General features: G+C 38.7%; 1 protein-coding gene across 50 annotated transcripts in view; it reads left to right on the forward strand.

Moving 5' to 3' along the window:
* RBFOX2 (RNA binding fox-1 homolog 2) overlaps window positions 1–14,945 on the forward strand; it is a 264,721-nt gene that overhangs the window by 188,563 nt on the left and 61,213 nt on the right. For all 50 annotated transcript variants that reach the window (XR_011502613.1, XR_011502614.1, XM_044780574.2 and 47 more), the window contains one exon: window positions 13,234–13,458. Coding sequence is in view for 48 of the 50 variants with exons in the window: in XM_044780574.2 (XP_044636509.1) it covers window positions 13,234–13,458 (225 nt within the window). In the remaining 2 variants the exon portion in view is untranslated. The remainder of the gene's footprint in view (window positions 1–13,233; window positions 13,459–14,945) is intronic.

Consider the following 14,945-nt stretch of genomic DNA (forward strand, 5'->3'; position numbering starts at 1 on the left):
TCCTTGCTTCTGATTCCTAGAATAAGCTGGGCATGTTTTCACCTCTGAGCCTTTGCCTTTGTGTTCCCTTCATCTGGAGTGCTCTTCCCCCAGACAGACACACGGCTCGCTCCCTGAATTTCGTCAGGTGTCAGCTCAAATGTTGCCTTCCCTGACCCCCCTGTATCAAAAGCCATCCTCGTCCCTCTCACCCCAGGACTCCCATCCCCTCTTTCTTGCTTCATTTTTCTCCATGGCACACCACCTGTTTCTTTTTGTGCTTGCCTGTTTAGTATTTGTCTCTCCTACTAGAATGTAAACTCCGTAAGGGCAGGAACTGTGTCTTTGTCATCGCTATTGTTTTCCCAGCATTTAGAACAAAGTGTAACACACGATAGCTGCTCAGTAAATATTTGATGGCAAGAACTGAAGCTGAGTAGATGAGGTATGCAAGGGGCATGACTTTCATACAAAGGTGTTTGGACTTGAGACTGTAGGCATTGGGAAGTCTAGGATTTTAAGAAGAGAATTAATTAACTATCTGATTTAGATTTTATTGTAGAAAGATCATTCTGGCAGCTGCTTGGAAAATTGGTTAGGTTGAGGTTAAGTTAGAAAGGGGAACTAGTAAAGATTCTTGGGCCGGCCTGAGTGAGGGTTGGGGAGAGCAGCGATTCTCATGTTTCTTTCCATCTCCCATAGTGTGTAACATGGACCCTCACATGTAGCCTTTCAATTAATATATGTATTTATTAGAACTATAGTAACTCATTTTCTGTGGTAAATATTTATGAATGATTATATTGTGGTAAGCTTTCTGCAGAGTTCCTAAAGCTATTGGAAGAAAGGATCCTGTCTTTTTCACAGACTTACTCCTTCAGAAACAGATACTCATCTACCTGGTTAGTTCAATTGATTAAGCATTTTCTAAAGATCAGCTGTTATGTGCTTATCGTTTGGTGAGGAAGCTATGATGAAGAAGTCTATGATTCAACCCCCAATCTGCTCAGGGGTTTCGCCTGTGAAATGAATAGAGGAAATAGACACCATCATGCAACTGTGGTTGCAGAGAAAATGCAGTTTTATTCTGGGAAGAGTATAGGGGAAAATTTTGTCTGTTACTACATATATATATCGTATGAATTACTCATTTTAAAGAAGTGGACTATAATAGAACATCCATTGCAAAATTTATAAAGAATAATTAAATATTTTATGATTCAGGAGCCACTACCAAATCTTGCTAATGTTTTATTCTGAACCTAAGTTCTGGCTGTTTTCAAGGGTATTCCTATTTAACATATAGAAGATGCAAACTTAGTTGTCCATGAAGACAAAATACAGAGTAAATTAGTTTAAATTGTAATGAAAAGTTTGGTTGAGAAAAAGAATAGTCACCCATGCAGTGTATAAATCACTAACAACGTTGAAGAGAACAGACAACCAACCCTTCATTGTATGTAAGGGCCTTCCATTTCCAGGGAAGCAGGTAGCTGACCCAGAGTCTCTCTTGTGATCTCTTGTTGCCGATAGAAGCCATGATTCGTGTATATTTGAGGTTCTAAGTACTGCTGTGAGGAGAAATGGGAGAAAGAGCTTTTAGGAGGTTGGAGATATTAAGACTATTACAGAGTTTGGTCATTTTTAACCTAATAGACTATTGGTTTGAATGACTTTGTTCTGAAATATTTATTTTTCTGTTTAAATATTCATTGCTTTGAGATGGCAGAACTCTGCCTCAGGGGAGAGGTCCGGCTGACTGTTGTCTGAGTAATTTGAAAGAGGGGGTGTGTGTGTGTGTGTGTCAGATTTGGTGCAAGTTTGCAGTATTCTTATTGACAAGGCCTGTACCTATCCTTAGACTTGCATGTCCCAGATCTGTAATTATTTTTATTCTAAGCAGGCAGGTAAAGTATACTGTATCTTGTTTTATTCTTATTTCTGATCTGTTTGCAAGAGCTCCAGATTGCACTCAGTTCCTCCTGCACTCTGTCACCCCTTCCTGGGCACACTCGCTCTTCAGGTCCTAGTCTTTAGGTCATACCCACTCTAAAAGAAGGACCCATGGTTAGGCATGCATTTCACTAGGTTTGCATTTTTTAAAAACTGGTGTTTATTCTCTTATTTATGAGTTCCATGGAAGAAGGTAATTCTCTGCGATCAGGTAATTTACACTATTATCTTCCTTTCATAACCTTCTCCCTCCCTAATCTCTGTCCTCCTTCTAGAGGTGTGAATGCTTCAGGGTATTTTCTAGAGGCACCTGTGCCACCATAATTCTTTACCGTTCTGCCCAGCCAAGGCCTCCAAAGCAGTGCTTCTCAGTGCTTTAGCCAAACCACCTAACCCTGGAGCGCCAGGGCCCCCCTCCAGCGCACTGAATCCTCATCTGGGGACAGGATCTTGGCTTTTTGAAAAATATGTTCCCAGAGCGATTGTTATGCACAATAAAGTATGGGAATCTCTGCTCTCAAGGAACCAGGTAAAAGATGAGTGTGGGTGTGGGGCCTGAGTGTCGTGGACGTGTGTCCATGCCGCGTGGCCTTAGTGATCATACTGCCGAGACTGCAGCAGGAAGAGATGTGTCCTGAGCTCCTTCCTTGAAATCAGACAATACTTCCCCTTAAATTTAGTATTTCAGTTGGTGATTGGCTTTTTGTTACTATAATCATTAAATCTGTTTTTGTGAGCCTCCTTGGGATCCAGCCATCTGCTAAGTTACAGACGACTGAGTGAAAACTGAACTGTTGGAGTTCAACCTGAACATACATATGGAGACTACATGGAAACTTCATGTATAGGTTTTTCCTCCCAATTTCTAATTTACCTACAGATTGTCTGACACCTTATGGCTCTGGGTATAATTTATATTCACTGTATAAGAGCAAATACGTTACTTTTATCTCACTTTTATCTTACTTACTTTTGTTAAATTTAAGTATGCAGGTAAACTGAGACTCTAGAATGAATTTTACTTTGTGCCTAGTGAGTGGGCACTGTTTTGTCTTTGTACATGCTTATCCATCCATTTTATTACCCTGGGTTTTCTTCTTGGTCTATCATTCTTCTGCAGCATTTTAAAAAATTATTTTAATTGATTCTAGATTATCTTAAATCCAGTGTTCTGTCTTTATCTTGCTGTGATAGCAGTTATATAGCTCTTTTTTCCCTTTGATCACAGACATCTGGACAGAAGTCACTGCTTTTAGTACAAGAGCTGAGAAGAATGATAGACGTTTGCTTAGGGACCTGCAACTGAGAGCTTTTTGTAAAAACTCTTCTTTACAAAGGCAGGTAGAGTTTGAAATCTGAGCCTATCTAAGCAAATCCTGGGTGATAAAAATGATATAATTTGTAAAATACTTAAAGACAACAATACTTTCTTTCTATAACAAACCTAGAGAATTAATTTCCATTTATCTACAGCATTAGGAAACGATTAGTGACGTTGGCAGTGGTGATGATCCAGTGAGAGGACGCTCTTCCTCAATAACAAAGTGATGCTTTTTATGATGGTGTGAATAAAAGTAATATTGATCTGTTTCTATCAGTGATCCATTCTGATCGTAGATGTAATGTGGGAATTGGGAAACTTTTTTCTCAGGATTTGCAGTCTGTTGATTAGAAGCAGCACATTTGCAGATTAGGTATATAAGTGGGAATCAAGATTAGCAAACTGACGAATTAGAATGACGTTGAAAAATAAATAGGGAGGTTGGCTCCATGGCCTCGTGGTTAAGTTCTGCACATTCTGCTCTGGTGGCCTGGATTCGGTTCACGGGTGTGAACCTACACCACTTGTTGGTGGCCATGGTGTGGTGGTGACCCACGTATGAAGTAGCAGAAGACTGGCACAGATGTTAGCTCAGGGCGAATCTTCCTCAGCAGAAAAAAAAAGAAAGAAAGAAGGAAAAATAAATGGGAAGATATAAACAAACAAAAATACCCTTCTATCTCTAAGATTACATAAACTTGAATTATCCTAGAAAAATTAAGATAGTTATAATTTGGGCCGTTCTTTGTATGTTCTCCTATAGTACTTTGTGCTTAGCTTTGTTCGTAGCACAAATAACATTGATGTAATTATTAGTTTACATGCCTTTCTCACCATTTAAATTTGGTCCTGCAAAAGCAAAATCGTATTTTTGCCCTTGTGCCTCCCCTTCCTCCCCATTAAAGACTAGAATGTTGTCGATGCTTAAATGTCAGTAAATAATTGATTCAAATAATAGAATAATTCGGTAGGCAAGAGAATATGCTTAAGAAACAATAACAAAACAGACTCATTTACTCCAAGCAGTATGACTTGTAAATAATGAGAAAACTTTTCTTTAAAGTGTTGTAAGTGTGAGTGGGGTCATAGGTCCTGAATACTTCACAACTGTAAGTCTTAAAAAGTTATTTTGTTTTGCCTTTTTCCCCATAACTGATTAGTTGCCAAATTCTTTCAATTCCACAACAAAACGTCTCTACATTGCGTTTCCTTTGCCCCACTATACTTGTTTAGGCCCACATGTCTTCTCCAGTATGTTGCAAAAGCCTCTTCTTTCTGCCTCCTGATCCTCCCCCCTCTAATATATCCCACATACTGTTAATATCACGTAAGCTAGGATTCGGTTATTCCCTTTTTCATGGTTCTTCGTTACCAAGAAATAGTAGTTAAAATCGTCAATATCTAACTGATTTGGATATCGGGACACTGAATACATAGAGCAAAATATAAAGGATAAGGGAGAGCTTCCAGATGAGTCTAGTTGACTGGAAAGATGGTTAACTCAATAATCAGCAGAAATGAGAAAAGAAGGTAATAAATTCACTTTGTGGACATACAGAGTTTGTAATGTTGTTGGGGCGCTGAGCTGGAAGGATCCAGTCTGAGTTGGAGATGAGCTCCTGGAAGAACTGGATCAAGGACAGAAACCTGATCAACTAGGATGCCTGGCACCGAGTTAATGAGTTTCACCTGCTCTCGTTTAACCCTCGCCACACCCTGTGAAGGAAGCAGTGCATTTTGCAGGTGAAGAAGCAGGCTAGGAAGGGCTGAGCGGTCCCTCCATGTGTGGTGAGAGGCAGAGTTGGGGTTTAAACTCAGGCCTGTCTTGCAGGCCCCTGCTCTTCTTTTTGCTCTACCTCCTGTGAAAGCTTGGGAGAAAGGACAGGATTGGACCTAAAAATATTTGGAAGTCACCCATAGGTAGGTCATGGACGACGCTCTGAGGTTGCTGTGGGTGACGGAATAGACTGGTAGAAGGGTTGAGACGTGGTCCTTGGGTTAGACGTTTTTCCTGTTTGCTGGGAACTATTTGCTGTGATAGTATATTTGAATTTAGAATTAAAACATCCAGCACATTTCACATTGTGCACGGAAAGACTGTATATGATAGTGTGTGACCTCTGGTGCTGCATATGATTTAAAGGAGAAAGACATCATTCTTAGCTCCTTTGTTTGCAGGATTAAAGTAAGTCACGTACCTAAAGCACAAGCACATAAATGTTAGTTCTTTTCTTGCCTAATGGTGTTCTAGCAGTTCTTTCTGCCCACCCCAACTCTCTGCTCCAATGTGCTATCAACCCAGGGTAACATTTGTTTCATCGTTTATTGTCCCTCGTTACACTCTCTACTCTAGCCAAACACAGCAGTTTGCTGTAGTGTGCGTACATGCAACTTTCCACCTTAATCTTCCTAATTTAATAAATACTTATTTAACACTTAATATTTATTGGGCACCGTATAGAAGTCTGTAATGTACAAAACAGTCCCCACTCATCATAATGAAACTTTTAATAGAGATAAAACACATATCTAGATGTGTTAAGTGTAAGGCTTTGAATTGAAATGTCTTCTACATATTAGTAGTGGAAGCTAAGTGCTATGAATACAGGAGAGGAAGGAATTACTTCTAACTGGAATTGGGGAATGCAAACGCTTGCTCAAAGTCTGCTATATTAAACACTGTACCAGGCCCTTTCATTCTTTATCTCATTTCAGCTCACAATAGAGAGCCATTATGTCCATTGTATAGTTGACAAAACTGAGGCTTAGTTTCCTGTCCAGAGTCACACAACTAATAGCTCACTGAGTCGGGATGCAATCCAAGGTTTATTTGGTTCTAAAGCTTAATCTCCTTCCTTTACACCACGGATCAGCAAACTATGGCCTACACCCGAATCTGGCCCACTGCCTGTTTTTGTAAGGCCCACAAACTAAGAAGGACTTTTACCTTTTTAAATGCTTAGAAAAATCAGAAGAAGAAGAATATTTTGAGATGTGAAAATTATATGAAGTTTATATTGCAGTGCGCCTGAATAAAATTGTACTGAACATAGCCACATTCATCTATTTACATATTATCTGTGGCTCCTTTCATATTACAACAGCAGAGTCGAGTAGTTGTATCAGAACCTGCAAGGCCTAAATATTACTGTCTGGCCCTTTATAGAAAAAGTGTGCTGACCCCTGCTTTTTGCCGTACTTCCTTTCTAGAAATAGCTCCATGGAGAAGGGATTATTTGAGTTGATCCTTTATGGCCAGCCAAATTTCATTATACATGAGTATTCCTGATAGAGGTACCGCATGGGGAAAGGCACTGACCCCTGCTGTAGCAGTCTGGCTGTGACTTGGGAAAGCGCCATATTTGGGGAATACTGAATGGTCTAGATTCACTGCAACACAGAGTTATAGTCAGGAGTTGTGTATGATATGACTGGGGAAGAAATGGTGGAAGAACCTGCTGTAGATGCCGCTTGGAGTAGTGACTAAGAACACCAGCTTTAGAATTGGCTTGGATTTGAATTTGAGTCTCCTATGCCAGTTATTAGCCGAGTGGTTTTTGATAAGATACTTTAACTTTTTATTTTTTTTTATTAAAGATTGGCACCTAACAACTGTTGCCAATCTTCTTTTTTTTTTCCTGCTTTTTCTCCCCAAATCCCCCCAGTACGTAGTTGTATATTTTAGTTGTGGGTCCTTCTAGCTGCGGCATGTGGGATGCCGCCTCAGTGTGGCCCAAGGAGTGGTGCCATGCATGTCCGCGTCCAGGATCCGAACAGGCGAAACCCTGGGCCGCTGAAGGGGAGCGCGAGAACTTAACCACTCAGCCAGGGGGCCGGCCCCAATACTTAACCTTTTTAAATGGCAGTTTCCCTATTTGTAAAAGGAGAATAGTGGGAATACCTACTTTATGCGGTTGTGAGAATTTAATGAGTTAGTATATATAAAGTACATAGTGTATTACCAGATGCATAATAAATATTCATTAAGTGTAGGCTGCCAATACAGGTGAGGGAGGGTCAGGAGGAGTTTAGAATGTACTTAATGGGTGATGGTGAACCTTTATGTTGCTCTAAACTGTATTGGAGTTTTCCTGTGTTTACGGTAGTCTCCCTAATGTGATTGTAAATTCCTGAGAGGCAGATTCTGACTTTTGTTGTGATGTCTTCACTGCCTATGACAGTTGTGGACCCATAGTAGGTTTTAGTGCATGTCTTAGAATTGAAATAGAATCTCAAATATCTCTCGCCATTACCTTTTCAGCTGGTTGATCATTCTAGAAACTTCTTTAGTGGATTTTTCTTACTTGCTAGCTGATTTCTATATACCGCTATAGTTTTGTATATCTGTGCTTTGTTTTCTTAAATATTGTCCCCAAAAATATGGTCATTAGGGTTTTTTTAATTTCACGTAACATCCGTTATAGTGACATCTAGTGGGATTTTAATATTTGCTAATTTGTGGAAGCTTGACCCTACGATCTACCTGGTGATTGTAGTGGTTGAGAACGTTCATCTTTAATTATTGGGAGTTAAGGGTTTTAGTCACTTCATATATGTTATCTTACCAATTCTTCACAACAATATAATGGCATTAACACTGCTGTAAAATAGAATAGATGAAGAACCTCAAGCACGGAGAAGGTAGGTGGTATTAAAGTGTATTTAGGTTTCTACAGTTATAGTAAGTGGCAAAGCCGAGATTCAGATTATGCTCTAACCATACGTTCCAGCCTGTCTTTGGGAAAATATGAAATTGATTGGGTCCCAGATGGATTTGATGATATTTTAGGTCGTATCTAAGTAGTGGAATAAACAAATTTGTGTTGGAGAATAATACATTTAAGAAGTTGTTGCCAGTCTTTATAACTCATACATTGCTTTCCTGTGTGGGTATCAGCTTGAGCTTTAATCAAAGACTGGAAATTGTTGACTCACAGGGGCTGCATTCTATGGGAAATAGACTGGTATTTTTTGTCCTCTTAATATTTAATTTCTCTTTTAAACTTTTGTGTAGATAATAGAATGGTGATGAGATGACAGGGTATTGGTTTGTTGAATAATTATTGAAATGTCAAATAATGCTACAGCTCAGATTTGTCTGTTTCATGTAGCTCTCTTCAGGGTTTTTTTTAAAGATTGGCACCCGAGCTAACATCTGCTGCCAATCTTTTTTCTTCCTCTTCTCCCCAAAGCTCCTCAGTACATAGTTGTATATTCTAGTCATAGGTCCTTCTGATTGTGCTGTGTGGGACGCTGCCTCAGCATGGCCTGATGAGCGGTGCCATGTCCACGTCCAGAATCCAAACCGGCGAAACCCTGGGCCGCCGAAGCGGAACGGGTAAATTTAACCACTCGGCCATGGGGCCGGCCCCAGGGTTGGTTTTTTTTTTTTTTCAATTTTTCAAAAATAGCTTTAGAAAAGCAGCTTTCTTATTCATTTGTGTTGTCTTAGTTTTTAAACCAGGGGGTTAGAAATATGGGCTGCTGTTTTGGAAATTCAGAAGGTCTGACTTTTCGATATAGTTATAAATTGTATTGCTGATCGGAAGACAGTTAACCGAAGACTTGCTGCGTGTGTAACTTCCTGTAGTGAGTTCATGGGGACAGGAGAAGGAGTGGATGAAACGTGCTCTTTCTGTCCTTACAGTTTGCTTTCTACAGGGTGGGGACACCCTTCATCTTAGATGTTCTGCTTTATTATTCTGCTGATGCAAAACCCTTAAGTGAGAGTAAGACTGTATGGCTGTGCCCGCATAGTTCCAAGAGCTGAGCAAAACCTCCTGCCCTCATGAAGCTTGCGTTCTAGTAGAGGAGACAGAATAAATGAAGACAGCATCGTTATTGCTCTTAGGGGATAGGGAGAAATAGGAGTTGACATTTTAAACAGAGTGGTCAGGATAAGCTGACACTTGAGCAAAAAGACACAAGCGAGGTGTACAAGGCAGCAGACGTTGGGATAACTTCCTGGCACGCAGGAAGAGTGAAGTCTAGTCCTGCTTTCAGAGAACTTTCATTTTAATGGGATACACTGATAAGAACTAAAAGGTGACTATACTTTATTTTTCCTCTCATCTTTCATGTAAAGTCATAATTTATGTTCTAGGGAAGAGAGAGTTATAGTTAAATCTTTATTATATTCTTGTTAGGTGAGGTGGAAACTTTATTTGCATAGAACTCTTTATTGTCTGTTAATCTCATGGAAGAGAAAGCTGATAGACTGTGAAATTAGGGAAAAGAGAAATCGTGTCTAATCTTGTGGACAGGAAGAAAAGTTAATTCATATTCTTAGATGAGTTATACTTAAGCCGCTTAGTATAAGGTATTAGAAACAAAACAGTTTCATACAAACTAGAGGTAAGTTCTTCCCTAGAAATAGTCATGCGAACTGTTATCTCATAGTTTGTCTGGGGGCCATCGCACTTCTCTTCTGAAGTTATAACCCTGGACTGTGGCCTGGAAATATAATAGAAATCTGAAACCATTTAACATTTTAAATAACAATAAGGTATACTTGGGGAAATTTTCAGATATTGCAGAGTGTGAGATAAAATGTGAAAGCACTCCTATCCCAATTTTATTCCCTTAGTATGTAAATGCAGTGGTTGTTTTTCTTTAACAAAAATAAAAAACTTTCCTATAAGTAACAAAATAATATACTAAGAATTTCTTCTTGATCTCCTAACAGAGGTTCTCCTTTCTCTTCTCTTTGGGAAGCAGTTCAGCCTCTGCCTGTGTTGTATTTCTTTGAAACACATAGTGCCAAGGCTACAGTGGATCCTATAAAATGTTTTTACCCTTCTTCTCCCATCTCCCACTGCTAATTGATGTGTTTATTCAGTTGACTGAGCCAGCTTCGTCAAGATTACCCCTGTGGGAGAGTTAATATTGTATACTTGTGTGCCAGAGTATCGTTCCCAGCAGGGCTGAGTGGAGGCCAGAGGCTGGAGTAAGAGATGAGTTTGAGAGGAGCAAAGTCAAAGCATTAGAAGTCCCCTTTGCCATGTTAATCGTAACTGAGAAACAGTATCGTTTAGCCTTTACCGATTTTTCGTGGACCCTCCCTGTGTCCTCTAAGGTTATCTTTATGCCTGGAGCTGGAGTGTGGAACTATGAAGACCTTTGGTGCCTTTATTCTCGTTCATTCACCAATCCACCTGAATTTGAATTTTCTCTTTCACATCTCTCTTCAGGCCAGTAAATTCTAGGAGGGCTTCTGAAGCGGCATGCTTCATGCAGGTAGGTAGGTAGGTAGACAGGTAGGTTGATTTGAAGGAGAAGGGAGAGAATTACTTTATTTCCCTCTTAGGATGCCCAGAATAGCTAAGGAGAAATTGTGGGATACTTCAACCTAGAGATAATGAAGAGGACCTGTATACTGATGGATGACAAAGATAGTCTTTTTCCCTGAGAAATTATGGGTAAAAATGTGAGGTTTTCATGGCATAATTTCTAAGAACCAAACAAAGGCAAGATTTTTATGTAAAAAGTCCTTAGTACCATGTAGAAAAAGATTCTCGGACACTGGAGACAGCTGAATTCTGATGCTGTATAACCTGAAAGACAGTTATGAATTTTTGTTTCTAGATAACGTCACTACCGTTTTCTTGAGAATAGCACAATAATTCAATGTTTCAGCATATTGACTTTCCCTTATTGATTACATTGTTTGTCATTCTCTTATATTTAAAAAATATGTTGGGGCTGGCCCAGTGGCATAAGTGGTTAAGTTCGCACACTCCACTTCGGCCTCCCGGGGTTCGCCAGTTCGGATCCTGGGTATGGACCTCTCTGCACCACTTATCAAGCCATGCTGTGGCAGGCGTCCCACATATAAAATAGAGGAAGTTGGGCGCAGATGTTAGCTCAGGCCAATCTTCCTCAGTAAAAAGAAGAGGGTTGGTGGCATATGTTAGCTGAGGGCTAATCTTCCTCAAAATAATACATAAAAATAAAAAATATTTTGCAGGCTTTATTAACAGAAGTAATACATGCTTATTATTGGGAGCACCAGAAACTTTTGGAGATTTTGGCTAGACATGTTTACTATTTTGATTGTGGTGATGAGTTCATGAGTGTACATGTATATATGTCAAAACTTCCCAAATTGTATGCTGTAAATACATGCAGTTATTGTATGTCAGTTATACCTAAATTAAATTTTTTTAATTTTTTGTTGATTTGATGACAAAAAAATAGACTTACTTTGTTGTAGGTATTTCCATTTGCTAGTGAGGCTGAGCATTTTTGTATCAGCCATTAGTATTTCATCTTCTGTGAATTGTTCAGATACATTTTGCCTCTTTTTCTGTTGTATGGGTTTCTTATTAATCTGTATGACTTACTCTTGCATTAGTGATGATAACCCAGTGTGTCTGTCTTACTTGTGTCAAATATTTTCCCCTAGTTGGTTTTTCTTTTGACTGTTGGAGTCCATTTCTCTCCCTTTCTCTTCCCTTCCCTCCTATCCTTCCTCCCTTCTTTCCTTTCTAACTTACATAGCCAAATCTGTCTTTCATTTTTTCCTTTCTGGTTTTTAGGTTTCCTGTCTTACTGAAGAATCCCACACACCCCAGTTGTACTCCCAAGTTTTCTTGTATTTTTATAGTTGTAGTTGTTATGTTAGATTTTGTTCCTTCTGGAATTTTTTGGCTATGGACACGAGCCAAGGGGCTCATTTTATTTTCTTTCTAGCAGGTAGCCAGCTTTTACAAATACCATATGATAAATGAACAGTTTTCACTCGCTGAATTGAAATGCCACCTTTATCTTCAATTGTTTCCGTATAAATTTGAATCTGTTTTATGATTATCAATATTCCATTAATCGCTTTGTATATTCTTACTGATTAATCACAGCAGTTTATGGCAAGTTTTAATATATGATAGAATATGCCCCACTTCATAGTTTTTCCTTTTCCAAACTTTTTTTGGTTTTTCATATGCAAATTAGAAACGTTTTTAGTCCTCTGTCCTTCCTCAGACACCATTTGTTTCTGTTTGGAAATGACATTAGGTATACATTTTACTTTAGGAAGGGTTAGCGTTTTTATATTAAGTATTCCTCCAGAAACCAAATGTATCTTTCTATCTATTCAAGTCTTGTTCTATTTTATGTATTGTATATTTTATATTACAATGAAAATTTTGTTACTTTTTGGAATAACTGGTTATTGCTAGTTTTGAAAGTTATTATGTATAAATCTGAGAAGTTTTTATTGTTAGGTCTACTAGTTTATAGTTCATTCTCTTGGCTTCTCTAAGTATATAGCTATATTTGTAAGGGTAACTTATCTTTTTTTATTACTTTTGTCTCCATTTTGTTTTTGTTGTTTTGTTGTATGTAGAAGGAATAATAGTAGTGGGTACAATTATCTCCTGATTTTTAATAATAGTGATAAATACTTCACAGTTTAATATGTTGTTGATGATTTTTTTGTCTTATTTTTCTTTTGTTATAATTAGCATATAATAACATACTTACCACTTGTTCAGTTTAGTGAACTTTAATGATTTGATATCACCGATAATAAGATATATAACATTTCCATCATCCTAGAATGTTCTGTAGTACCAAATTTCCGTGAATGCTACCCCCACCCAAAGAAGACAGAGCTGCTTTCTCACTTCTGTTACCATAGATTAGTTTCTTCTTGTATTTCATATGAATGGAATTATACAGTGTGTATTTTTGTGTGTCTGGCTTCTTTTATCCAATACAATATTACGACTCATCAGTGTTGTTGCAAATTAGTTCATTTTTGTTTGTTGGTTTTTGCTGTGTAGCACTCCATTTTGTGAATAGACCACAATTTGTTTATCCATTGATTTCAGTACAGTCATTTTCATTTGGGGCTATTGTGAATAAGGCTTCCATGAACTTTCTTGAACAAGAGAATTTTGTATGCTCACCTTAAAAGTAATTATGTAATAAGACTTTAAAATCACCTTTCTCCTTATTTTCTGTCTCACTATTTGTTTTAGGGTAACCAGGAGCCAACAACAACTCCTGACGCAATGGTTCAGCCTTTTACTACCATCCCGTTTCCACCACCTCCACAGAATGGAATTCCCACAGAATATGGAGTGCCACACACTCAGGACTATGCCGGCCAGACCAGTGAGCATAACCTGACGCTCTACGGAAGTACGCAGGCCCACGGGGAGCAGAGCAGCAGCTCACCCAGCGCGCAAAATGGCTCTCTCACGGTATGTGATTGTGAGCTGGAAAATGGCAGGAGGCATGCCATCATGTTGAAATCTTCACCTTAATCATCATACCAGAAAGCCTTTTGAATTAACTTAGCATTTACGTTACACTACATAGCATCTATGTAATTTCAGTTCTACTCCAAGCTTGTAATTAGAAGATAAAGATTGAGAGTTAAAACTCAACAGTCCCTGCCCAGGAGCTTTCAGTCTAGAGATGGGACAGACGCTCTAACAAGATAAGTGCAATGACGAGAGCAAACTTAGAGGGGTGCTACTCTTCTCAGCTTCACCAGTAACCTTCATTTTGCAAAATCGCACGGTCCCTTCTCTGTTCTTATCGTACACTGTCTCTCTACACATTGCCTCCTCTCTCCTCCTTGAAATACTTGAATCTCTTGTCTTTCGAGACACTCCCTATTTTCCTCCAAAGCACTGGAAGTTCTTTCTTAGTCTCTTTTGCTGGTTCTTCTTTCTCTGTTCAACTTTTTAAATATTGCAACACTCCAGGCCTGGGTCCTAGGACCCCTTTTCCTCTTCTTTTATATCCTCTCTATATACAGTTGTAGTACCAAATTCACCTAGTTGCTCAAGCAAAATCTATGAGTCATTTTTTCCTTCTTTCTTTCCTGAACTCCACATACAATCCGTTAGCAAGTCTTGGCAACCATAACTCTAAAACCTTTTCTCACTTCAGTTTCTTCTCATCTTAATACTATAGCTGGATAGTGCACATGCTTAAGAGCTCAGTTCTTCTGCCAGATTTCTTGGGTTTGAGTCTCACTGTGGTTCCTACTTGGACCGCTTATTTAATCTCTTTCTGCCTTGGCTTGCTCAAAAAATGAAGACAATAGTACCTACCTTAAGTGGCTATTAGGAGAGTTAAGAGTTTAATTCATGTAAGGTGTTTATCATCATGTTACCACTGTGGTCCAAACTTCATCACTTATTTCCTATGTTACTGCTACCTAATTTGTCCATTCTCCATATAGTTTTATAGCCAAGATACTTTTTGTGGGGTTTTTTAATGCAAATAATGCTATTTTCCTGCTTAACTCTAGTGATTCCCTAATGTACTTAGAATAAATTCCAAACTCTGTGCTGGCTTTATTACCCCCTGGCCCCAGCCTATCTCTTTGACCTGGGCTCTTACTACTAACTTGCTAAAGTAAAGGAAATGTCCTAAATTAACAGTAGGTATGTATCACGTATATATTATACAGGAAATCATATTCTCTGTGGGATTGTATGGAATATTTCCAAAGATAAAAGTGTTCTATACTCTGCATAGAAAGATCTCTCTCTAGTTTTTAGATTTCTTTTTGCCTTTCCTGTATCAGATTATCAGGAGAGCTTTATTCAGCCTTTAAGACACTTGATAAGATTTGCTTCCCAATAAAGAGCTTTATAGTGGAAGCTTTCGTTGAATAAGGATGGGTTTAACTGCAAATACTTTCCATTTTCTTTTATTAGATATTAGAGCACCA

Source organism: Equus asinus, chromosome 4 (assembly GCF_041296235.1).
Source record: "Equus asinus isolate D_3611 breed Donkey chromosome 4, EquAss-T2T_v2, whole genome shotgun sequence".
NCBI classification, from domain to species: Eukaryota; Metazoa; Chordata; class Mammalia; order Perissodactyla; family Equidae; genus Equus; species Equus asinus.